This window comes from Mesocricetus auratus, unplaced genomic scaffold (assembly GCF_017639785.1).
Source record: "Mesocricetus auratus isolate SY011 unplaced genomic scaffold, BCM_Maur_2.0 Super-Scaffold_100007, whole genome shotgun sequence".
In the NCBI taxonomy this organism is placed as follows: Eukaryota; Metazoa; Chordata; class Mammalia; order Rodentia; family Cricetidae; genus Mesocricetus; species Mesocricetus auratus.
Genome location: NW_024429191.1, coordinates 53,925,729 through 53,951,286, shown reverse-complemented (window position 1 = coordinate 53,951,286; position 25,558 = coordinate 53,925,729). Strand labels below are relative to the sequence as shown.

Below are 25,558 nucleotides of genomic sequence, written 5' to 3'. Positions count from 1 at the left end.
GTGTAGCCTTGCCTGTCCTACAGATAGTTCTGTAGACTAGGCTGGCCTCGAACTCACAGAGATCAGCCTGCCTCTACCAAGTGCTGGAATTAAAGACTTGTACCACTACCACCTGGCTTCTTAAGTGCTTTTAAAGGCCTGAACCTCAGCACCAAACTCTTTAGGAGACTCAAAACTTGCCGGAGCGCCGGGCGTTGGTGGCGCACACCTTTAATCCCAGCACTCGAGAGGCAGAGGCAGGCGGATCTCTGTTAGTTCAAGGCCAGCCTGGTCTACAGAGCGAGTTCCAGGACAGCCTCCAAAGCCACAGAGAAACCCTGTCTCGAAAAACCAAAAAAACAAAAAACAAAAAACTTGCTGGAGCACACAAAGTGGTTTTATTGCTGGCCTGGCCTGTACCTGAGCCAGCAACAAGACCTTTGGGGGAAGACCGGCAGTGTGAGCACCAGCTCTCTGGTTTCTGTTCTTTGTCCTGTGCTGCACCTGCCTAGAGTCTGCAAGACTGTGACCTCGCTAGCTGGTCAAAGAACCCCATGCCTCTGTGCCTGGGCCACTTCCCTACTTCCCACAATGCTGTGAGACCAAGTGACAAGTTACTAATCAAGTGCTTTGGAAAGTTGAACTCCTTGTTTTGCCGAGTAGCGTGGGAATGCTGAGGGTGTGTGTGGAAAGGTCTGGTTCTGCTGCTGCGCCAGCTGACACTTGGCTTAGAGGGCTAGTATTTCCAAGATGAGCCTCACTCGATCCTTGTCTCAGAGCCTGCAGGAGAGATCAGAAAGGGGAGAGAGGTCCGGTGTCCTGGAAACGATGGTCTTCCTCTGTACCTGAGGACGGTTGGATTCCCCAGGTGGCCCCAGAACCAAACGAGGCTGGGCCGAAGCCTCAAAAGAGCAGCAGAAGAGAGGGTGTCTAGGCTGGTTCGCAGGGGTTGGGACAGGAGCCGGAGGCGGGGTCTCGTTGGGCCCTTTGGAGACACGTGCGGTTGTTTCCTTGTCTGGGAGATCACATGACCCGCATCAGCTGACCCGTCACGGTGGCGCTCAGCTCTGGCGCTCCGCGCTCTCCGCCCCGCTGCGCCCCGGAACGCAGGACCCTGCAGAGGGGTAAGAGGATCCTCAGGCCTTCTATCCTTTGTAGCTGGTTTGCCCAGTCACCTGCACCCCAGCTCTCGCTCCTAGCCCAACCCAGCCTTCCCGGCCTGGCACCCCGGAAGCCACTGCGAGGAGGGCCGTGGCCAGGCTCAGCCTCGCGCTGCCCCCAGGGGGCCAGGACCAGATGGCCCAGGGGAGCAGAGGACGGAAAATGGTTCTTACTGCCGGATCCGAGGACTGGTCTCCATCCTCAGGACCTGACATGGAGGAGCTCCTCCGGAGCGTGGAGAGAGACCTGAACATCGATGTCCGACAGCTGGCCCCGGCGCCGGGGGGCACCCACGTGGTGGCCCTAGTGCCCGCGCGTTGGCTGGCTTGTCTCCGCGAGCGCCGCCTGGGACCCTGTCCCCGGGCGGAGGGCCTGGGTGAAGCGGAAGTCAGGACTCTACTGCAACGCTCGGTACAGAGACTGCCCCCAGGGTGGACGCGAGTGGAGGTGCACGGGCTGAGGAAACGGAGACTGTCCTACCCACTGGGTGGAGTCCTGCCCTTTGACGAGGGGTCCTGTAGCCCTGAGACTCTCACGCGTTTTATGCAGGAGGTGGCTGCCCAGAATTACCGGAACCTGTGGCGCCATGCATACCACACTTATGGGCAGCCCTATAGCCATAGCACTGCCCCCTCAGCTGCACCTGCTCTGGACTCTATAAGACAGGCTCTACAGAGAGTCTATGGATGCACCTTCCTGCCAGTGGGTGAATCTATCCAGTGTCCTTCAAATGTCAGAGATGCGTCCAGCCCCTCTCGGGACAGCCCTGCCTGCCCCAGCCTTTTGCGGGCAGAGGCCCTTCTGGAGTCATCCGAAATGCTGTATGTCGTACACCCTTATGTACAGTTCTCCCTGCATGATGTAGTCACCTTCAGCCCTGCCAAGCTGACCAACAGCCAAGCCAAGGTGCTTTTTATTCTCTTCCGTGTCCTCCGGGCCATGGATGCCTGTCACCGCCAAGGGCTGGCCTGTGGGGCCCTGTCTTTGCACCACATTGCTGTGGATGAGAAGCTTTGCAGTGAGCTTCGGCTGGACCTGAGTGCTTATGAGATGCCTTCTGAGGATGAGAACCAGGAGGCCTCTGTAGAGAAAAACGGGCTAGGTGTTAAATCTGAAAAAGAGGAGGCAGGGAGACCGGCATGCCCCACCTGCCGGAAGGAACTGAAGGGCCTTGTTCTGGACTGGGTCCATGGCCGGATCAGCAACTTTCACTACCTCATGCAGCTGAATCGGTTGGCAGGTCGACGACAAGGGGATCCCAACTATCACCCAGTGTTGCCCTGGGTGGTGGACTTTACCACGCCCTATGGGCGCTTCCGAGACCTTCGTAAATCCAAGTTCCGACTCAACAAGGGAGATAAGCAATTGGACTTCACCTATGAGATGACGCGGCAGGCATTTGTAGCAGGCGGTGCAGGAGGTGGGGAGACACCTCATGTCCCTCATCACATCTCTGACGTCCTCTCTGACATCACATACTATGTCTACAAGGCTCGGCGCACACCCCGCTCGGTACTCTGCGGACATGTCCGAGCGCAGTGGGAGCCCCACGAGTACCCTGCCACCATGGAGCGGATGCAGACCTGGACACCTGATGAGTGCATCCCTGAATTCTACACGGATCCTTCTATCTTTTGCTCCATCCACCCTGACATGCCTGACCTGGATGTGCCAGCCTGGTGCAGTTCTAACCAGGAGTTCGTGACTGCCCATAGAGCGCTTCTGGAGAGCTGGGAGGTGTCCCAAGACCTGCACCACTGGATTGACCTTACCTTCGGCTACAAACTGCAGGGCAAAGAGGCTGTGAAGGAGAAGAACGTGTGTCTGCACCTGGTGGACGCTCACACCCACCTGACCAGCTACGGTGTTGTGCAGCTCTTTGATCAGCCACATCCCCAGCGCCTGGCCGGGGCTCCTGCCCTGGCTCCTGAACCCCCACTCATCCCCCGGCTGTTGGTCCAGCCCATTCAGGAGGCCACAGGCCAGGAGGACATTCCAGGACAACTTATAAATGGGGTAGGCAGGCTTGTTTTAGAGGCCACTCCGTGTGAGACTGGCTGGACTAGAGACAGACCCGTGACAGGCGAAGATGACTTAGAGCAGGCTACGGAAGCTCTGGATTCCATCTCCCTCCCTGGGAAAGCAGGTGACCAGTTGGGCTCTTCCTCCAGTCAAGCCTCACCTAGCCTGTTGTCTTTCTCAGCAGCCTCAGGCTCTCGACCAGGCCGCAGAAGCAAAGCTGCTGGGTCGGACCCTGGGGAGGGCGAAGAGGGGAAGATTGCCCTTCCGGAGGGTTTCAGTCCCATCCAGGCCTTGGAGGAGCTAGAGAAAATGGGTAACTTCCTGGCTAAAGGCCTAGGGAGTCAGCTGGAGGTACCCGAACAGCCTCAGGTCCAGCCGCCTATGCACCTACAGAGCCTCTTCCATCGAGACATGCAGGTGCTGGGTGTCCTGTTGGCTGAGATGGTGTTTGCCACCAGGGTCCGGACACTGCAGCCCGATGCACCTTTGTGGGTACGCTTTGAGGCTGTCCGAGGTCTCTGCACACGCCACTCCAAGGACATTCCCGTGTCTTTGCAGCCTGTGCTAGACACACTTCTGCAGCTGAGTGGACCCAAAAGCCCCACGGTGGTGAAAAAGGGCAAGCTGGACCCACTGTTTGAGTACAGGCCTGTTTCCCAGGGCTTGCCCCCACCCAGCCCGGCCCAGCTCCTCAGCCCCTTCAGCTCCGTGGTCCCCTTCCCTCCGTACTTTCCAGCACTGCACACGTTCATCCTGTTGTATCAGGCGAGGCGTGTGGAGGATGAGGCCCAGGGTCGGGAACTGGTGTTTGCTCTGTGGCAGCAACTGGGTGCAGTGCTAAATGACATCACTCCCGAGGGCTTGGAGATCCTGTTGCCTTTCGTGCTGTCACTCATGTCTGAGGAGCATACAGCTGTGTATACAGCCTGGTACCTATTTGAACCCGTTGCCAAGGCCCTGGGCCCCAAAAATGCCAATAAGTACCTTCTGAAGCCCCTCATCGGTGCCTATGAGAGCCCTTGCCGGCTGCACGGCCGCTTCTACCTATACACGGACTGTTTTGTGGCCCAGTTGGTGGTCCGGTTGGGCTTGCAGGCCTTTCTCATTCACCTGCTGCCCCATGTCCTTCAGGTACTGGCTGGGATGGAGGCCTCCCAGGAGGAGAGCAAAGGCCTGGTTGGAACCACTGAGGATGAGGAAAGTGAGCTCCCAGGATCTGGGCCTGGCTCCTGTGCCTTTGGGGAGGAGATTCAGATGGACGGGGAGCCTGCTGCTTCCTCAGGACTGGGACTCCCAGACTACAGGTCAGGCGTCAGCTTCCATGACCAGGCCGACTTGCCAGACACAGAGGATTTCCAATCTGGACTTTATGTGGCTGAATCTCCACAGCCCCAGGAGGCTGAGGCCGTGAGCCTGGGCCAGCTGAGTGACAAGAGCAGCACTAGCGAGACCTCACAGGGCGAGGAGCGGGGTGGGGATGATGGAGGTGCCCCTGTGGACAAGAACAGCCTGAAGTCAGGGGACAGCAGCCAGGACTTGAAGCAAAGTGAGGGCTCTGAGGAAGAGGAGGAGGAGGAAGGCTGTGTGATCCTGGAGGAGGAAGAGGAGACAGATGACGTCACAGGAACATCTGAGCTCGCCCTGTCTGACACAATGCTGTCCATGGAGACGGTTGTGGCTCCTGGTGATGGGAGAGACAGAGAAGAGGAAGAGGAGCCCCTGACAGAGCAGACAGAAGGCAAAGAACAGAAGATCCTCCTTGGTGAGTCCATGGGCCTGGGAGATGCTGGTTTCCTGTGCTGTGCCGGGGGCCATCCCGCTCTGGTGTAGCACAGACAGCTCACATCCGAGGTCAAATGGTCTGATACAGTGTAGTGGGCGAGTGCTATGCGTGCGTGGAAAGCAGGGCTTAGGTCTAGCTTTCAGAAGTCAGAGAAGGCATCTTTAAAAGGGACACATTGGGCTGGATATGGAGCTTAGTGGTAGAGCACTTGCCTAGGATGTGTGAGGCCCTGGGTGTTTTATCTCCAGCACCAGAAAAATAATTAAGAAGTAAAAGCAAGCAATGGTGGAGGTGTAAATGGAATGGGAGCAGCAGGTGGGATGTGGGAAGAGTATCCCAGACAGAGCGAATCACGTGCCTGCAAGTCTCTAAGACCCTCGAGGTTCCATCTGAGGCAGTGAAAGGCTAAAAAGGTTTGCTGAAGAGAGGCCAGAGGGGTGGTAGCCAGGGACAAGCCTATATTCAGGAACTTGAGAACATTGTTGAAAAGATGGCCTTCGTGCAGGTCCCGCCTGAGAAGCCAGCTTCCATAGGTCAACCTCCTCCATGGCTAAGTGGATGAGCCCAGTGCGGTCAGGCTCCTTAGCAGAGCAGCAGCCAGAGTTGGCTGGGCAGGGTGTGGTGAAGCTGGTGGGGTGGGAAGGGTGTTGAGCCAGTTATCTGATGAGCTCAGGGCTTGCTTCTGCCCTGCAGATACAGCCTGTAAGATGGTCCGCTGGCTGTCTGCCAAGCTTGGCCCCACGGTGGCCTCTCGCCATGTGGCCCGGAACCTGCTGCGCCTGCTGACATCTTGTTATGTGGGTAAGGCCTGTGGTTAGTGCCGGAGAACAGATTTCCTCCCAGGCTGCTGCCCATCCTTAGGCCTCTCTCTAGGGGATTCCTTCTCCTACTTCTCATCACTTCCTGGGTGGGTCCGAGGTCCCAGCCTGTAAGCTTCTTTTTTCCGTGGGTTTGGAAAGGGGAAGATCCCAATCTAGAATGAATAGGAGCTGCCCCATAGTCTTAGAAGGCTGGCGCCCCCCCCTCCACTAGTTTCTCAAATCCTTCCTTGGCAGGACCCACTCGGCAGCAGTTCACAGTCAGCAGTGATGAGAGTCCCCCGCTGAGTGCCGGCAACATCTACCAGAAGAGGCCAGTACTCGGGGACATAGTGTCAGGGCCTGTGCTCAGCTGTCTCCTCCACATCGCCCACCTGTATGGAGAGCCTGTTCTCACCTACCAGTACCTGCCCTACATCAGCTACCTGGTCAGTTGCTGGGTCAGCAGGCCTGGGGTGGGGAGGCTAAGGACCCAAGGACTGGTCCCCAATCACTGGGCTCCCAGGAGGTCTGTGGGGTGGCCGGACCCTCATCTATTCTGTGGTTCCAGGTGGCCCCAGGGAGCAACTCAAGCCCCAGCCGACTGAACAGCCGCAAGGAGGCAGGGCTGCTGGCGGCCGTGACGCTGACTCAGAAGATCATTGTGTACCTCTCAGACACTACCCTCATGGACATTCTGCCGCGCATCAGCCATGAGGTCTTGCTGCCTGTGCTCAGCTTCCTCACCTCCCTTGTCACAGGGTAGGCCCCTGCTTCACGGGAGAGCCACCTGCTTGAGGGACCCCCAGGAAGGGCTGCAAAGCTCAGGGGAAAGGAGATAATACTGGCCTGGGTGTTAACAGTCATGGGTCCAGTCGGGCATTGGTGGCGCACGCCTTTAGTCCCAGCACTCGAGAAGCAGAGGCAGGCAGGTCTCTGTGAGTTCGAGGCCAGCTTGCTCTACAATGTGAGTTCCAGGACAGTCAGAGCTAAATAATGAAACCCTGTCTTGGAAAACAAAAACAAATAAACAAACAAGAAAGGGTCATGGGTCCAGTGCTGGATGTGGTGGCACAGGCCTTTAATTCCAGCACCCAGAGATGGGGAAATTTCTGTGTGTTTGAGACCAGCCTGGTCTATGTAGCAAGAGCTCCAGGCTAGCTAAGGGTACATAGTCTCCTAAAGAGACTCTGTCTTTAACAAAGAGTCCTGGTTCTGGGTTGTGGGTGTGGCTTGATGATAGCACCCTTTCTCAGCATTCAGGAAATGCTACATTTGAGCTTCAGCACCTCAAAAATATGGGGGCTGGAAAGAATGGTTTAGAGTTTGAGAGCTCTGGCTACTCTTCCAGGGAACCCAGTTTAGATTCCCAGCACCCACATAGTGGCTCACAACCGTCTAACTATAGTTCTAAAGGATCTGACACCCTCATGTGGTCTCTACAGGTACTGCATGCATTGGAACAGAAACAGGCAGGCAAAACACCTATATCTGTTTTAAAAAAAAGTTCTTGTTCTATCCTAACTCTAATCCCAAGTAAACCACACTGTTTTCCTGTGCCTCCATTTCCTTATCTGGTTTGGACTGATTAGCCTCATGGCTCCTTTTATCTGAAATTCTTGCTGGACTGATCAGGTCCTTCAGGGAGGGACTTGGAACTCATGAGTTCTGTTTGTAGGTTCCCAAGTGGGGCCCAGGCCCGGACCGTCCTGTGTGTGAAGACCGTTAGTCTCATCGCCCTCATCTGCTTGCGCATCGGACAAGAGATGGTTCAGCAGCACCTGAGTGAGCCTGTGGCCACCTTCTTTCAAGTCTTCTCTCATCTGCATGAGCTTCGGCAGCAGGTAGGCAGAGTATTTGGGCTGGGCAGACCCAGCTAAGGCTGTGGATCCGCTGACTCCCTGGGCTTCCTACCTGCAGGATCAGCAGCTGGATCCTAAGGGCTGTACTGAGGGCCAACTGCCAGAGGCCACATTCTCTGATGGGCATCGGCGGCCAGTGGACCCCACCGTGCTGGAAGAGCTGCAGAAGGTGTTCACCCTGGAAATGGCGTACACAATCTACGTACCCTTCTCCTGCCTGTTGGGTATTGCCCATCTCGTTCCTTTGCACAGCGTTGGTGACTACATCTCTTCCCTGGGGCGGGCCCCAATGCTTTCACTTCCAGGGTCAGCAGTGGGTTCTTTTTTTTTTTGACACATCGTCATTTAGCCCAAGCTGACCTTTATGCTTATGCCTGTCTACTGCTGGCATTATAGGCATGTGCCACCACTCACAGTTCTTCTGTTCCTTTTAAACAATTGTTGTGTGTGTGAGTATAGGTGTGTGCATGCTCTGGCATGTGTGTGGAAGCGAGAACCATGTTGGGAGTTGGTTCTGTCTTTCCGCCGTTGGTTCTGAAGTCAGGTGCTGAGTCTTGGCAATAGGGCCCTCTGCCCGATGAGCCATCTCTAGCTCTTGTGTTTATTTTTTGGAGATGAAATCTTTCTGTGTAGTTCTGGCTAGCCTCATACATACCCTCCCCCTGCCTCTGCATCTGCCTCCTGTTTGCTGGGATTACAGGCATGCATCCAACCCCAGCTTACAGTAGCTTTTTAAGCACAGTGCTTTTAGAATCACAGCAAACACATTTGACCCCAGACCCCAGTTTCCATGGTGATTACCTTAGTTAGGGTTTCTATTGAACATCGTGATACAGCATCACGACCAAAAACAACCTGGGAGGAAAGGGTTTTATTTCATCTTACGACTCTCAGGTCACATGCTGTCACTGAGGGAAGTCAGGGCAGGAACTCAAGGCAGGAGCTGAAGCAGGAGTCATGGAAGAACACTGAATGTTCCTTGTGACTTGCTCAGCCTGCTTCTTTGTTGTTTTTTGCTTTTTGTTTTGGGGTTTTTTTGTTTTTGTTTTTTTTGTTTTTGTTTTTGTTTTTGTTTTTTGAGACAGGGTTTCTTTGTGTAATAGTTCTGGCTGTCATGAAACTCACTCTGTAGACCAGGCTGGCCTTGAACTCACAGAGATCCGACTGCCTCTGCCTCCCTAGTGCTGGGATTAAAGGAGTGTGCCACTACCGCCCAGCTCAGCCTGCTTCCTTATAGAACTCAGGACCATCTGCCCCAGGGGTGGTGCCACCCACCGTTAAGATGGACCCTCCCACATCAATTGTTAATCAAAAAAACACTCCCACGGGCCAGTCTGGAGAAGGAATTTTTTCAGTTGAGGGTTCCTCTTCCCAAATGATGTAACTGGTATCAAATTGACAACAAAACAAATCCAAAAACTAACCACGACAGTGACAGGAGAGAATCTGGCTGGGCGCTGGTGGTGCACGCCTTTAATCCCAGCACTTGGGAGGCAGAAGCAGGTGGATCTCTGTGAGTTCAAGGCCAGCCTGGTCTACAGAGCGAGTTCCAGGACAGCCTTCAAAACAATACAGAGAAACCCTGTCTCGAAAAACAAACAAACAAAAAAGAATCTGAACATTTTTTGGCACAAAAGGCTCAGGAGCCAGCCATACAAGTGTGTGGGGGGGATAATGGGAATATGATGGTCTCCAGAAGCTATCTGCAAAGGAATTGACAGCCTGCCATTTTTGTGGCCTCCCTTATGGGATGGGTGTTATACTGGGTTTCATTCTGAATAGGATGCCCCTTGCAATGTTGGGCGTGTTATGCTCCAGAATCCTAAACTCCAAACCACAGGACACATCTGTCTTAATCATCATTCTGTGTCTGTTGCCAGTATGGTGCCTGGTATATATGTATGTATCTATAGAGACAGCACTTGTGTCTGTGTATCAATAAAGCTGGGTTTTGGGGGGAGGAAACCGAGGCTCAAAGATAGGAACTTAATTGCCCAGAGTAGCCCAGTCAGTACCTGAAGCCTTAAGGTAGGTGGTAGCAGCTGCCTGTTATCTTCCCTGATCTGAGGACCATTTCCACTCCCATGCAGGTGACATCATCCGGAAGATCATCCCTAACCACGAGTTGGTCGGGGAGCTGGCAGGGTTGTATCTGGAAAGCATCAGCCCAAGCACTCGAAACCCAGCCAGCACGGAGCCTACTGTGCCTAGTGCCGGCCCTGAATGGGGCCCTCAGAGTGGGAGTTGTCTCCAGGATGATGGCCACTCAGGGACCTTTGGGAGTGTCCTGGTTGGAAATCGCATCCAGATCCCTGACTCTCAGCCTGAGAGCCCTGGACCACTGGGCCCCATCTCTGGAGTGGGTGGTGGGGGCCTCAGCAGCAGGAGAGAAGACAATGCTCTGAAGCGGGAGCTGCCCCGGAGTGCCCACGGGCTGAGCGGGAACTGGCTGGCATACTGGCAATATGAGATTGGTGTGAGCCAGCAGGATGCCCACTTCCACTTCCACCAGATCCGCCTGCAGAGTTTCCTGGGCCACACGGGGGCTGTCAAATGCGTGGCTGCCCTGAGCAGCGAGGACTTCTTTCTGAGTGGCAGCAAGGACCGTACTGTACGCCTCTGGCCACTGTACAACTATGGGGACGGGACCAGTGAGACAGCCCCCCGCCTCATCTATGCCCAGCACCGCAAGAGTGTCTTCTATGTGGGCCAGCTTGAGGCCCCGCAGTACGTGGTGAGCTGTGATGGGGCTGTGCACGTCTGGGACCCCTTCACAGGTGAGCGGGCCCAGGTGAGGCCTGTTCTGTGGCTGCTTTACTGTGCCTTTGCCAGGCTACTGGGAATGGGACCCCAGTGGGAAATATAGTCTATTTTGAGGGGGAAGATTGAGCAAGGTGGGAACAGTCAGGGATTAGGAACTGGGACCTGAGTTTGAATCTCCCCTCCCCCCCTTAGCAGCAAAGCTCTGCTGCTGGAAGCAGCTACTTTCCACCCGAGAGAATCAGAAACACTGGGCCAAAGGTTCTGCATGTAGGGTTTGTGCAGCATCACCTACCATCACTGTAAAGAGAAATAGGGATGGAGAGTAGCACCAGGGCAGACAGGTGGTACCAGCTGGTTAGAGCATGCTGTATGAAGACAGGAGATTGCTTTGGGCATGGACCCTGCCTTGGCTATTGAAACAGGAAAACAAGAAAGCCCAGAATTCTGTGGGTCACGTGAAAATGGTGTGCAGGTATGGGGGGTGAGTCAGGGGGCTTGAAGTAGCCAGGATTTGCTGGTAGTTGCTAGGTCCCCAAATGTACTGCGTCCTTTTTCAGGGAAGACCCTCCGCACTGTGGATCCTTCGGACAGCCGGGTGCCCCTGACTGCGGTAGCTGCCATGCCTGCCCCCTACACCAGCATCACCATGGCCAGCTCTGACTCCACCTTGCGCTTTGTGGACTGCAGGAAGCCTGGCTTGCAGGTCAGGAGGTGTGCAGTTCCCTGTGCCCTAGCTGGGGGTCTCTAGGAGCCTGTCAGGGAAGAAACTCAAAGAGTACTCCAGCAGGAACACTGCCATAGCAGCTCTGTGGGTGGGGCTCCATGATGGACTGGCGTTCTGAGGGTTTTCCCTTCCATGGCATAGATTGGGAGGGCCAGGCCTCCTGGCCTTGTGGGCTTGCGTGGGATGGACAGACGTAGGGTAGGGGATGGTGATGGCTGGCATTTGAGCACAGTCTCCCTCTGCCTACAGCATGAGTTCCGACTGGGTGGAGGGCTGAACCCTGGGCTTGTCCGCTCCCTGGCAGTCAGCCCCAGTGGCCGAAGTGTTGTGGCTGGCTTCTCCTCCGGCTTCATGGTGCTGCTGGACACCCGCACAGGCCTGGTTCTGCGAGGCTGGCCAGCCCATGAAGGGGACATTCTACAGATCAAGGTGACTGCCGTGGGTCCCTCCCTTCACTTCTGCTTAGAGCCTGGCCTGAGCGAGGACAGGATTATGTTGGTATCTCTTTTACCTACTCAGGGACATGGGACGGGCAGGGAAGGTGGCTCTTGCAGGGCTGGGAACCAAGGCTAGAACTGACCCTGCTGCTCCACGGGGATGTTCTAATGAGTAACCCTTGTCCATATTTGTCTTGCTTGGAGGTTCAGGGGTCATGCCCTGTCCGTGACCCAGTTCAGGTTAAATAAAGCTAAGCCTGGAGGCTGTTTACTGCCTGGAGACCACTGAGCAGAGTCCATGCCCCCTGCTGGGCTGTCCTGATGGGGCCAGGAACAGGCTCAGGCATGGGCATCATGCTCCTGCTTTCTGTATTCAATCATAGACCTCAGGGAATGCTCAGAAAGTTCAGGGAGGACAGCTTGTGGGAGGATTTCTCCCAGCAGCTGGAACTCTCCTCCCCAGCATGTATGGAGGCTAAGGCCTGCTACTGGGGAATGTAGGCTACCCTCAGCTCTGTCCAGAGCCCCAAGGGACCCTAAATTCCAGCATTGTAAGAAAGTGTCAGCATGACTTTGGGGTCATCCTGTATCAATCCCAGTTCTCTTGTAAAGTGAGGGTGCCGACTGGGGCTTTCAGAAGATTCCAGTTTTGTTCTCAGCATAAGCATCTGGCAGCTCCAAACCTGCTTGTGACTCCAGTGCTAGGGGTTCAACACACTATGATCTCCATGGGTATCTGTCCTCACGTGGTACACACACACACACACACACACACACACACACACACACACACACACACACGAATAAAAGTAAATGTTAAAGGAGGACAGTGGCAACATGTACTGTGCTGTGCAGGTTTTTAGGGAGGTTAGATGTGGTGATGCAGGTGTGCAACACAATGCCTGCACAGAATGGTTGGAATTTTTTTCTTTAATTTTTTTTTTGGGGGGGGAGGTTGAGACAGGGTTTCTCTGTAGGTTTGGAGACTGTCCTGGAACTCTCTTTGAAGACCAGGCTGGCCTCGAACTCACAGGGATTCGCCTGCCTCTACCTCCCAAGTGCTGGGATTAAAGGCATGCACCACCACTGCCTGGCTTCTTTTTTTTTTTTTTTTTTTTTTTAGATTTATTTATTTATTTATTACATATACACCAGATTGAATTGTAGATGGTTGTAAGCCACCATGTGGTTGCTGGGAATTGAACTCAAGGCCTCTGGAAGAGCAGTCAGTGCTCTTAACCTCTGAGTCATCTCTCCAGCCCCCATGGCTTCTTTAATTTTAAAAAGACTTACATTTATTTATTTTGAGGCATGATTTCTCTATATCACCTTGGAACTCATTATGTAGAGTAGGCTGGCCTTGAACTCAGAGAGAGCCCCCTGCTTCTGCCTCTTAAGTACTGGGATTAAAGCTGTATACCACCATGCCTAACTATTTTACATATAGCTATATATTTTGTTGTTGTTGTTGTTTGGTTGGTTGTTTTCTTTGGGGTTTAATTTTTTTTTTGAGGGGTTTTTCTCTGTGTAGCTGTGGCTGTCCTGGAACTTGCTTTGCTGTCCAGGCTGGCCTAGAACTCAAAGATCTTCTTGCCTCTGCCTCCTGAGTAGGCAGGGATTAAAGGTGTGCACTACCACCAGTTAGTTTATAAGCATGTGTATGTGCACTACCTTTAGCCAGTGCTAGCAGAAGTCAGAAGTGAGTGTCAGATCCCCTGGAACTGGAGTTACAGATGGTTGGGAGCCACCATGTGGGTGCTGGGAATTGAACCTAGGTTGTTTGCAAGAGTTAAGAAGTACTTAACTTCTGAGCCATCTTGCCAGCCCCATATATACTTTGTATGGGGAGGGGGTAATGAGCAGACAGGGTTTCTCTATATAGTCCTGGATGTCCTGGAGTCTGTTCTTAAATGAGAGTAATGGGTACAGGTTTTTTGTTTTTTTTGGTTGATATGTTTCATTTGTGTTTTAAGGCAAGGTCTGCAGCACTTGGGAGGCAATGGCAGGCAGATCTCTGTGAGTTTGAGACTATGCTGTTCTACAGAGTTCTAGGACAGCCAAGGCTACACAGAGAAACCCTGTCTTGAAGAACAAAACAAAACAAGACAAGATTAGACTCTGAACCCCTTGGTGGCTTGGAGCTTGCTATGTAGACCAGGCTGGCTTCAAACTCATTTTCATAGTGTTGGATTTATGGGCTTGTGAGATTCATGGCAACCATATTGCCCAGTCAGTCAGTGATGGTTACGTTAATAAGATATATTAGTTTTTCGTTTGGAGACAAGGTCTCACTGTGTATCTCCCAGACCCAGGCTGTGTAGACCAGGCTGACCTTGAATTCAACGAGGTTGGCCTCGTGAGTACTGAAATTAAAGAGACTCTGAAATGGTCATGGAGTTTGGTGGGTAGATGGGATTCCCCAGGCCCCTACTGAAGCTGTCTGCCCCCTCCACTCGACAGGCCATAGAGGGCAGCATGCTAGTCAGCTCGTCTTCTGACCATTCCTTGACCGTGTGGAAGGAGCTGGAGCAGAAGCCCACACACCACTACAAGTCAGCATCCGATCCCATCCACACCTTTGACCTGTACGGCAGCGAGGTGGTCACTGGCACTGTAGCCAACAAGATTGGCATCTGTTCCCTGCTTGAACCACCCTCTCAGGCCACCACGAAGCTCAGCTCGGAGAACTTCCGTGGCACACTCACTAGCCTGGCCTTGCTGCCCACGAAACGCCACCTCTTGCTGGGCTCGGACAATGGCATCATCCGCCTCCTGGCATAGGTCCAGGTAGGAGTTAGCTGAAGGCAGGGGTGAGATGACACCCCTCAGATCCTGCTCCTCATTCTTGATCTCTCAGCAGCTCCCTTTAGACAAGCCCTGGGCTCAGGTGCCCACATGGCCTGCCATCTGGGATCACACAGCTCCTGAATCTCCAAGGCCATGAAGTGGCTTCATTCGTGAAACTCGGGAGATGCTGTTCTAACCAGCAAGAAAGGGGACAGGGGAAAGCACCGTGATCCCCACTGTTCCCCAGCTCTGCCTTCTGGGTTCACACGGGAACAGGGAAACTCCAAGAAGTGAAAGGTCTTGCTCAGCCAGTTTCTTCTAGCCAAGCTCACCCCAGCTCTGTCTCCCAAGGATAGGAAACTGCTCCTATCCAGGGCACTGATGGTACCTGGACTCTATCCTAGGGAGGGCTGGCCATGACCCAGGAGTTTAAGGGCTTTGTCTGGGGTCTCAGTATCCACACAGCCAGGTCTTCTCAGTGTGGGACCAGCAAAAGGGGGAAGGGAAAGTGGGGCCAGAGAAGAGGTTATATGGTCCAGGAACGAATCCATGCCTTGCCTTGGTACCCTAACCACAGTGTTTGTGCCTTGAGCCAGGGAGGCAGCCCTGGGACCAGCATCCCTGGGGAAAAGGGGCAACAGGAATCATCTCTGCATCTCAGGTCCCTCTCAGGAGATGGGAAGATCCTGGCATCTCTTGGGTCCCCATTTGGAGCAGAGAAGCAATCTGAGATGTGACCCCTGCTGCCTCCTCACTGTTGGCGATCCATGTAAATATGATCAATAAATTGTTTGGAAGAGCCATGGAGCTGAGTGAGGCTGTGTTGTGTTTTGTTTTACCTGAGCTGGGCTCAAGCAGTCTGCCTCAGCCATTCCAGGAGGCAGGGGTTACTGGTGGGTGTCGCCATTTCTGGCTTATGGCTTGTCCTTGATCTTTTTGAGATGGTCTCATGTAGCTCAGACTGGTCTTGATCTTGGGATGACTCTCCTGCCTGAAGCAAAGTCCTGGGATTATAGGCATAACACCAGGCCCAGCTTTTAATTTTTAAAGACATATTTTTATGTGTATGAGTGTTTTGCCCACATGTATGCATGTGCATCATTTGTGTGTTTAGACCCTGCAGAGGTTAGAAGAGGGCATCAGATTCCCTGGAATTGGAGTTACAGACAGTTGTGAACCACCATGTGGGTGCTGAGAATTAAACCTGGACTCTGCAGGAGCAGCTAGTGCTCTTAACCCTTGAGCCATCTCTCCAGTCCCTATGTCCAGCGTATTGCTTTTTATTTTTTGATACAAGATCTTTGTAGCTCAAACTATTGGCCTTGAACTTGATATGTAGCTGAAGTTGACAATCATCTTAACTCTCTCCTCCAAATGCTGATATTATGCATAGGCTTGTATCATCATGCCCACCGCTTTATCTTGATGGCAGTAAGGTTAGGAAAGCCAAGACCTGGTAGTTTCCAGGGCTGTGAAGAGCAGAGCCAGAGGGTAGAGAGGGTGCCATTGTCTTCTGGTTGCCTTGGATACAGGGCCTCCGGTCTGGTGGCCTCAGGCAAGTTTTCAGATGGCTTATCCTTGGGGAAAGTGAATGTTGTTGCTTGGGGAAAGTGAAGAGGTGGTACCCTGGGATGGCCTGCCTCCAGCTGAGTCTCATCTCTCCACCCCTTACCTTGGCCCATGCTAAAGGTAGCCAGCCAGAATCCTAGGCTTGCTGCATGTTCCTACAGCCTCCCCTTGCCTGGGACAGTTGTGAAGGTGATGGGAACACAGGAATTTGGAAATGGGAATCTGATTGTGATTCAGTCTCTCTGAGCCTAACTGACCATGGATAATCCCCATGCTGAGGGGTCATTAGAAGGCTTGCCAGGCCTCTGAGCATCCTTGATCTACCCACTTGTCTGGCCAGGCCCAGCCTCCTCAACTGTCTGTTCCTGTAACCAGGCTCAGGCAGGGTTCTGGGTAGCTGTCTTAGGATTAGCAGCCCTGATGGGAAAGGGGCTTCTGGCCCCCGAATCAATGTTTAACCGGATGTGCAGGTCAATATTTACCAGCAGAGAAGGCAAGCTGAACGGGGGTTGGCTAAGAGCAAAGGTCCTGTGGGAGGGGAGAGCTAGGCCAGGCTGGCTGCACCAGGCAGAGCGTGGGGAGCAAGTGGGTCCAGGAGAACATCGTGTGCTGGAGCAAGACTCCTGAAGAGGTAGGATGGAGGGGTGGTGCAGCCTGCTCGGGCAGCAGAGGAGGCTGGGGGGGGGGGGCCTGGGCAAGGGGTCTGGCTGAATTGATTCAGGGAACCTGCAGCTTCACAGTGCTTTGGGGGTGTCGAGGAGCAGAAGTGCAGGCAGTTCCAGAAGTTCCTTTAGAACTTCAAAACCTGGAGGCCTGTTCTTTTCAGGAAGAATCGTGTATCCAGGTTGGAGATGAGGGCCTGGCTGACGGCTCTTGGACGTAATGGTGGGGGCTGGGGAGTAACAAAGGAACCCTCCAGAAGAGCTAGCAGGAGATAAGGCCCGGGTAGGGGTTGAGGACAGGAAAATCTGTATTGGAGGTCTTAGACTAAGACTTACACAGCCCCCCTCCACCAGCCTTGCTTCCCTGAAGCAGAACTGGGGGGCAGAGTTTGGGATAAGGCTTGTGGTTCCCGTAAGTCCAAAGGTATTTGGGCCAGTCATTCATTGGGCTCTGCTACTAGGTCAACAAAGCAGCTTTCTGGCTGCCCTGCCTCCCCAGCTGAGCCCTCAGGACCTTTGGGTAGGACCAGGCAGCCTGAGAAAGGCTGGATGAAGTGAGCAACAGGTTAGGTGGATTCTCTGGGGTGGGAAGCCTTCTCAGACACAGATGGCTGAGGGTCAGCCGTCATACGCAGGGCTTACAGAGACTCTTATTTTGGCCCTCAATCTCTACATGGGAGGAAGAAGGACTGCCATGATTTTACAAGACAAGCTAAAGCCCAAGAGCATTAAGAGAAGTACTAAAGGTCCTGTGGGAAGAAGCAGAGGTCAGATTTGAACCCAGGTCTGGTCCACAATGTGAGGCCTAGAGAGTGAAGACTAAATGAGAAACTACAAGAGTGGAAAAAGAAATCATGGGAATCCCACCTCTCAGGATGAGGACCACAGCTAACACACTTGGGTGTGGGTCGAAGTTCTATGTCTTGATGGGGTCAGGGAGCCCACGGGTAGCAGTCCGCTGCCTGGTGTTTGAGTGGGAAGTGGAAACTAACCTTCCCTGTTCCGGATACAGGAACATGGCACTGCTCTGGGGGCTCCTGGTACTCTGCTTGTCCTGTCTGCAAAGCCCCTGCTCCATGGTGAGGCCGGGCTGAAGTCTGGGTTGAAGAAGATGCTGCAGGGAGGGCGAGTTTGGGAGAGGTCAGCGGGTAGAGAGGGCGGAATGCTGCGTCCAGGGAGGGGTTGTCTCTGAGGGACCTTCCTGCCTCCACTCACCTTTTCTCAACAGTTCTCCCCTGTGAGCGCCATGGATCTCCCGAGCCAGCAGGTACTAGGGGGGCTTGAGCAGAAGAGCCCAAAGGTCTCACCTATGTCTCGGGCAAAGCAGGGACCTATGGAGAGGGCCATTTCTCCACCCACTTCCTCCTTTCCAAAGCCAACGAGTGAGCAGGCCCAGCAGAAGCTGCCTCCACTCGCCCTCCTCAAGTTGGGCAACCAGGTACAATGAGGTGGGGCTGGGGAAGAGCAAGTGGGAGGGGGGTGACGTGGTCATGGGACCGGTATTCAGGGGTGCAGAAGGGATGGGGTAGGAATGACCCCAGAATGACTCCTCCTCTCCCCCAAGATCTGGGACAAGGCCTTGCTGTCCTCTAGTCCCAGGACTGTGAGGGAGACACAGAATCCGAGGCTGCCCCTTAACCTTACTGACCTCTGATCTTTTCCTGTAGGATCTCAGTGGTCACGATATCCAGGAGAGGTCCCCAGGAGACTGCAAGAGTACCCCAACTGCAGAGGAGACTCGCAGGCTGGCTCGGGCCATGATGGCTTTTACTGCTGACCTGTTCTCCTTGGTGGCCCAGACATCCACCAGCTCCAACCTTGTCCTGTCACCCCTGAGTGTGGCCCTGGCTCTCTCTCACCTGGCACTAGGTACTGGAGCAGCACCTGCCCAGAACTAGAAAGCTACAAGAAGTTCAGTGCTGCAGATGTTATCCAGGGGCGGTCCCTCCATCAAGGCACACATGGATATTTGGTAGCATGAGGGTGCTTGAGCTGTCACCACCCTCTGTGAGTCAGAAATCCAGGGATGGCCTAGGAATGTGGTGATTGACAAATCCCCTTAGTTATTTTAGCACAAGACTTTGACAGCTACACTGTCTTCCCCTGGACATGAGTGTTTCACTGTGGGACTGCGATTCAGTGAGAGAAGGTGTCTTGAGTGAGGTGACATTGGCAGCTTGTTAGCAGCAGAAATGAAAGTGGAATTTGGGAGTCCGATAGCTCAGTGAATGTAGGGGGGGGAGAGCAGTGGTCTGTAGCTGTGTTCATCCTGGGGATGAGAGGGTGGGAGTGGGGAATGGGACAGCAAAGAACCAGTAGCCTGGGCCTCGGCCCTATCCCCTTCAGGTGCTCGGAACCAGACGCTACAGAGCTTGCAACAAGCGTTACACGTGAACACGGGACCTTGCCTTCCCCACCTACTGAGCCATCTCTGCCAGAACCTAGGCCCTGAGACAATCCGACTAGCTGCCAGAATATACCTGCAAAAGGGTAGGTGATGATGGCAGTCAGTCGCCCAGGAACTACTCTGCCACCAATGAGCAATGGGGAGTGGGAGGGGCTTAGGCTCAGGTAGCCAGGTAGAACACAGGTGGCCGTCAGAGGCCCCAGCCCTGGGATGAGCTTGTGGTTTCATTGTGTGCAGAATTTCCCATCAAAGAGGATTTCCTGGAGCAATCGGAACGGCTCTTTGGTGCAAAGCCTGTGAAACTGACTGGAAAGCAGGAGGAAGACCTGACGAACATCAACCAATGGGTGAAGGAGGCCACGGAGGGGAAGATTGAGGATTTCCTCTCTGAGCTGCCAGATAACACCGTGTTGCTTCTCCTCAATGCCATCCACTTTCATGGTGCACTGTTCTTCTTGAGCCCCTCACCCTGACAGCCCCACCTGCCCTGTAGGCTGAGCAGGGCTGTGCAAACTTTGCTGTGAGGTTGCTAGGCCATGAAGCAGGGGGTTTGTCTGGGTGTGCCAGGAGGAAGCTCAGAAGCTGTGGAGGGCAGACTGCCCTGAGAAAATGGGGGCCGCAGAGGGATGGAGAAATACAAGCCCAGGTGTAGGAAAGACGCCTACGTTCAATAGGGTGTTAGTGCTGGGGGCTTGGCTTCCATTTTTTTTTTGAGACAGGCTTTCTCTGTGTAACAGTCCTTGCTGTCCTGGAACTCGCTTTGTAGACCAGGCTGGCCTCGAACTCACAGAGATCCGCCTGCCTCTGCCTCCCGAGTGCTGGGATTAAAGGCGTGCGCCACCACTGCCGCCCCCATCAGCTTTGGCTTCCACTTGTTCCTTGCATGGGTTCTAGGTGGGATAGGCAGGAGGCTGGTCTTATGTTACATGGCTCCTGCCCTCTGCCTGGCTGCAGGTTTCTGGAGGACCAAGTTTGACCCAAGTCTCACCCAGAAGGACTCCTTCCACCTGAACGAGCGCTTCACCGTGCCAGTGGACATGATGCAAGCACAGTCGTACCCTCTGCGCTGGTTCCTGCTGGAGCAACCTGAGACACAGGTCCCCCGGGGTTTCCCACCAAACTAGGCCTGGTGCTGGGAGGGGACGGAAGGCTATGCAGGGACCTCAAGGGTGAAGGGGGTACCCCATTTTCCTTGAAGTCTGGTCCCTGGGGATGTAGCTCTGGGAGGGTCTATTATGCCTCCATCTAGGACATGGCCTCTTTGAGGTTCATTTGCTTACAGAAAATATCCTGAGCTTTTGTCATATTCCAGATATGTTCTCTGCACTGGGGATTTAGTGGAGCTCAGGAAGACCAGGGCCAGTTCCTAAGGGAATATAAGAGTTCCCACCAGTGCGGCTCAGAAGGGAGGAGTCTGCCAGGTCGGGTTTACTGCTCCAAATACTCTGATTGGATGGAGTTCTGTGCCAAGTGGTCTCAGCTGAGGCTCCCCTTGGCTTCTAGCCTAACTGCAACTCCTCGGCCGGGATATTGACCCTTGGGGCCATCACCTGTGGCTGAGATAACACTATTGGCTAGTTTTGTCTGTTTTAGGGTCTGGCAGTGTTACACAGGCTGGTTTTGAACTCGTGATCCTCCTGTCCCAGCTGTCTGAGTGCTGGGATCCCAGGTGTGTGCCACCACACCTATTCACCCACTCTGTTGGTTGGTTTTACTAGGCAAGCAGGGCACAGCATAGTCAGTCCTCAGGAAGGAGCCACATGGGTAGTGTGGCTTCTCTCTAGCTAGTGTTGAGAAAGCAATGACCCGGTCAGCTCCCCTTAGCTTCTCATCTTCCTGTACTCTCTCCCTGTACTACACATTGTTCCTTCATCCTCTGGCTCAGGCTCCCATCCTCCAGCCTTTTGTCAGCAGCCAGCCCTGGCACTGCTCTCCCACTGGCAGAGGATCTGCCTGCAGGCCTGTGCTGGAACTCAGGGAGGCAGGGCTTCAGGAGCCTTAAGCCTGGTGGTTTCCAGGCTGCTGGAACTGCAGTAATTCTTCAAAAAGTGTCTTGTGACCTGAGTGCAGTGGCTTACACCATAATCCCAGCACTCAAATGATTGAGAGTCAGGGCTACATAACCAAACACTGTCTAAGGAGAAAAGTAATTGCATTCCAAATCTTGGCATATACAGCAAACTCACTGGGTGAAGGGGAAGTTGGAGAGGCAGGGTTCCTACCCTTTCTAGTGGCTCCTCTCCGGGTCATTTTGAAAGCCAGACGCCCCACCTATCATATACAGGGAGAACCGAGAGACAAAGACAGGAAGGTTCACAGCTTGTTTGTACAGCTAGCAGAGAGCAGATGGAGAGCTCAGTCTGTAGTGAAGACACTTGTAGAAGATTCAAAAATGTCGCTGGACATGTCGCTTAGTTGAGTACTTGCCTGGCATGCACAAAACTCTTTGTTCAACCTCTAGCACCACATAAACCAGGCACAGTGATGCACATCTGTCATCCTTAGCACGTTCGAGAAGGAGGCAGGAGGACCAAAAGGTCAAGGTGGAGAGTTGGCTCAGCAGTTAAGAGCACTTGCTGCTCTTGCAGAGGACCAGGGTTTGATTCCCAGCTCCCACGAGGCAGCTCACAAACATCTGCAGCTCCAGTTCCAAGGGACATGTGCCCTCTTTTGGACTCTGAGGGCTCTGCAAGTACATGATGCATAGACATTCAAACAAAATACCTATACACATAAAATAAAAAGAAATCTTAAAAAGAAATTCAAGGTCCCCTTGAGTTACATAGTGAGTTTGAGGACAGCCTGAGATACCTAAATCCTGTCTAAAAAACAAACCATAATGAAAATTGGGTTTGATGGTATGCATAGCTTTGTAATCTCAGTACTTAGGAGGCAGTCCAGGCAAGAGGGTCAGAAGTTCACAGTCATTCTTAGCTAAATTTCAAAGCCAGCTTTTGATCCCCAAGATCCTGTGTTCAAAAAATGGGGGAAGGGTGTGGTGGCACACATCTTTAATCCCAGCACTGGAGGCAGATGCAGAAGAAATCTCTATAAATTTGAGGCCAGCCTGGTCTATATAGTGAATTCTAGGATAGTCAAGGCTACACAGAGAAACCTTGCCTAGCAGCAGCAGCAACAACAACAACAACAGAAATATGATTAAAAACAAAAAAAGTAGAGAAGGCAATCGGTATCAGCCTACTTCTGGCCTTCACACACACATGTGCAAGCACACAACCATGCAAACATGTGTGCATATGTATGCACACACAGAGATTTAAAAGCATTATCTCATTTGGTCACATGTCACCTTGCAAAGGGGCAAGTGATAGTGCTCCATTTCACAGATGAAGTGAAGGCACATTGAACTTGAACCTCTGGCTCCTGTCTCAGAAGTACAGAAGCAATTTTGGCCCAGACCCCAATAGGTTCAGGTGTTGCCTGGTCCTCATGTTCTCTCTTTTCTTATCTGTAGGTGGCTCACTTCCCCTTTAAGAACAACATGAGCTTTGTGGTCATGATGCCCACTCATTTTGATTGGAATGTGTCTCAGGTACTAGTCAACCTGAGCTTGGACACTCTGTACCATCCCTCGCTACGGGAGAAGCCTACCAATGTGTGGCTGCCTAAACTCCATTTGAAACAGCAGCTGGACCTGGTGGCCACCCTCAGCCAGCTGGGTAAGGGGGCTGGGGATTGGGATTGGGGGGCTCAGGTGATCTGGCAGGGCATGTGAGGAGAGTCCTCCAGATGGCAGTGTGTCTGAGTCAGAGGTAGCCCTGCATCCTGGATGGGAGCAATTGATACCCTCCCCTAGACCTTCCGTCCTAGGATGGATTGGGATGAACTACTCTGCTACCTGAGCACTACAGAGAATCCTGGGTAAAGAGTTCAGGGTGATATGTGAATCTTACTGTCTATCTTGGAAAGGGGAAGAGGAGAAGCTGGGGTCACCATGTGAAAGAGCTGTAGCTGCTCTGCCTTAGGGCCCTGTGAACTCGCTGTGTATAAAGTGCTCAGTTTAATGGAGTGGGCACACGAAGATTCATGTCCTTTCAGTCTAGTATGAGTGGTGAGTGTGTCTCTCCAGCTCACCCTAGGAAATTCAAACGGGTACCACTGCACACTCTGATTAAAAACAAAGGGGGGTGGTGGGAGTTCCAGAAGTGGTGTCTAGGCTGAGACTTAAAGATTTAACATGCCAATCAATCTGTGGGTTCAAGTGTTCCCTTTAGCCAGGATGTCAGACAGGTCCAGGTAGCCCGGGGCAGCACTGACCGGTCATCTGTTGCTCTGGGCAGGCCTGCAGGAATTGTTCCAGGGCCCAGACCTGCGTGGGATCTCTGACCAGAGTCTGGTGGTGTCTAGCGTGCAGCATCAGTCTACTATGGAACTCAGCGAGGCTGGCGTGGAGGCAGCCGCAGCCACCAGCACAGCCATGAATCGAATGTCCATCTCCTCCTTTGCGGTGAACCGACCCTTCATCTTCTTCATCATGGAAGACACCTTAGGCATGCCCCTCTTTGTGGGCAGCGTGAGGAACCCCAATCCCGGTGCACAGCCCCAGCTCCAGGAGCAGCAAGATTCCCCTGACAACAGGGTCTTCCCGAATGAAAAGGCTGACTTCCACGGAGACAAGACCTTTGGTCCTGATTTGAAACTTGCACCCCCCTTGGAGGAGGATTACCCCCAGTTTAGCACCCCCAAGTGAGGAGGGACCCTGGGCATCAGCATCCCATGTCCCCACCTGGGTCAGCTTCTCAACTGCTGTGACTCTTTCCAAGCAGCTTTGTGGGATAGGGTGGGACCTGGGGAGGCAGTCTACAGGGAAAGGAGCCATTCTCTTGCAGGAGGTGCGGTGGGGTCTGGAGGAAGGCAGGCAAAAGGACTCTTCATTTCTTAACGAGCTCAGGGGGTGACCTTTTGTGGGCTGGGCACTCATGGATACAGTTTTGGCTAGAGGCGGGTTAGGCCGGTCCCTAGCTTAGTTGGGGTACCTTCATATTTGTAAGCAGAAGCTGGAGAGGCCACCTTTAGATGTGTCCCCAAACACCCTGAGCTCAGACCTTGGCCTTGCTTGTTGTACTCCATGGGTAGAGGTGGACCTACCCTGACTCTGATGTGCCTTGCTGAAGACAGACAGGTCCCCACCCATGTCCTACCACCCAAGTCACCCCTCTGGTCTTTGGAGATGCCAGCACTGCCAGGAGCCCCCTTCCTTCCTCTCTACACTTGTCCTCTTCTGCCGGGAAGCTCAGGGGCTGAGGCAGGGAAGGGCCCCTCTAGCTCCCAAGACACTTTTGTAAGGTTTTTGTAGTGACTTTTACGCCACCTGAATAAAGAAATGAATGGGCCGGGCTGGTTTGACGTCACGGTTCTGGGCAAGTGGATGTGGCTGGGAGGCGGCCAGAGGGCAGATTGCACTGAGCCCTCTCTGTGCCACGTTTGGTTTCTGGCCACACGCCAGTCTTCTCTAGGTCTTCCTCCGCCAGCCTGGCTCAGCTCTTAGCCCTTCCCTCTATGTGTGCCTCAGGCAGCCGGTAACAAGGACGGCTCAGAACTGGCAATTAGGGAGCTAACGGGTCTCTAATTACACCCCAGCCGCTTTGCCAGGAACTGGCGCCCGCCAGCCGGGGCCAGGCTGACAGCTGGAGGCTGGCAGTGTCTGAAGATTTGGGGGATGTAGTTGGGGATACCTTGGCACCGGATTGGTTACTTCCTGTGGAGGAGCAGGAGCTAGGGGTCAAACTGGTGTCTATGTGGGTGGTGAGGGCTGTCCTCTGGGGCAGGCACTTCTCCCTGCTGGGGTCTCCTGTGTGAGGGCAGGGAGTCCATGTGGCAGTAGCCCTCTGGGGCCCTTATGCCCCTGGGTGGGGTCGGAATGAGGGCGGGATAAGAGATTGCTTGTATGGGATCCTGATGCTGCTAAACTGCCAGTGTGGGGGCGGGACGGGGGCAGGAGCAGATAACACAGTAGGGGAATGTATGCCAAGCCACAGGGCAATGTCAGAGGACGAGGGCCCTTAATTGAGACTTGAACAGTGGAGCAAGGAGCGGGCAGGGCAGGGAGGGAAGGCCTGTCCAGCAGGTGACATCAGTCAGAGCAGGGGCTGAAGAGGTAATGGAGAGCACCTCAGAAGTTTCGGAAGACGACTGGAGAGCTGCTGGGAAGAGGAAAAGCAAGAAGGCGTGTGCCGAGAGCATGCGCAGATGTTCAAGATGAGCTGCGCGTGGCGCTGGGCAAGAGCGCGAGTCTGTAGTTGGGGAAAGAACATAAAGGGCTCTAGGACCATGCAAGACTTTAAAGGAAAGATTTGCTATTTACTTTTATTTTGTTTTTTTAAAGATTTATTACGTATACTTTTATTTTGTGTGTATAAGTGTTTTATGTGAACGTATCTTTGTGTGTCACATCAATGGCTATGGAGCCCAGAAGAGGACATCTGGAGCTGGGGTTGGGGTTACAGGGTTCTGAGACACGATGTAGGTGCTGGGAACCAATCTGGGTTGCCGCAAGAGCATCCAGTGCTCTTAACTGCTGAGCCATCTTACCGTTGACCTTTTCTTCTTCCTTTTTTTTTTTTTTTTTTTTGTTATTTGTTCTT

At 53.4% G+C, this 25,558-nt stretch overlaps 2 protein-coding genes across 6 annotated transcripts; both read left to right on the top strand.

Annotated features, from left to right (window-relative positions):
* The first annotated feature begins 1,014 nt into the window (after positions 1-1,014).
* Positions 1,015-15,122, top strand: Wdr81 (WD repeat domain 81). 4 transcript variants are annotated; one of them, XM_040749149.1, is made up of 10 exons: positions 1,015-4,924; positions 5,639-5,746; positions 6,001-6,191; positions 6,314-6,504; positions 7,421-7,586; positions 7,663-7,828; positions 9,695-10,381; positions 10,925-11,070; positions 11,341-11,520; positions 13,989-15,122. In XM_040749149.1, the coding sequence occupies exons 1-10, from the start codon at positions 1,276-1,278 to the stop codon at positions 14,307-14,309; spliced, it is 5,805 nt and encodes a 1,934-aa protein (XP_040605083.1). In that variant the 5' UTR covers positions 1,015-1,275; the 3' UTR covers positions 14,310-15,122. The 4 variants fall into 4 exon arrangements, 2 of the variants coding, with proteins under 2 accessions (XP_040605083.1, XP_040605084.1); XR_005878305.1 differs by lacking the exon at positions 13,989-15,122 and having other exon boundaries at positions 9,695-10,395; positions 11,341-11,482; XR_005878306.1 differs by lacking the exon at positions 13,989-15,122 and having other exon boundaries at positions 9,695-10,395; positions 10,925-11,078; positions 11,341-11,473.
* A 403-nt stretch (positions 15,123-15,525) lies between these two features.
* Serpinf2 (serpin family F member 2) lies at positions 15,526-24,307 on the top strand. Of its 2 annotated transcripts, XM_040749148.1 has the most exons (9): positions 15,526-16,515; positions 17,559-17,625; positions 17,775-17,984; positions 18,214-18,415; positions 18,893-19,036; positions 19,191-19,394; positions 19,908-20,050; positions 22,429-22,633; positions 23,255-24,307. In XM_040749148.1, the coding sequence occupies exons 2-9, from the start codon at positions 17,563-17,565 to the stop codon at positions 23,662-23,664; spliced, it is 1,581 nt and encodes a 526-aa protein (XP_040605082.1). In that variant the 5' UTR covers positions 15,526-16,515; positions 17,559-17,562; the 3' UTR covers positions 23,665-24,307. The 2 variants fall into 2 exon arrangements, with proteins under 2 accessions (XP_040605082.1, XP_040605081.1); XM_040749147.1 differs by lacking the exon at positions 15,526-16,515 and having other exon boundaries at positions 16,610-17,625.
* The last annotated feature ends 1,251 nt before the right edge of the window (positions 24,308-25,558 follow it).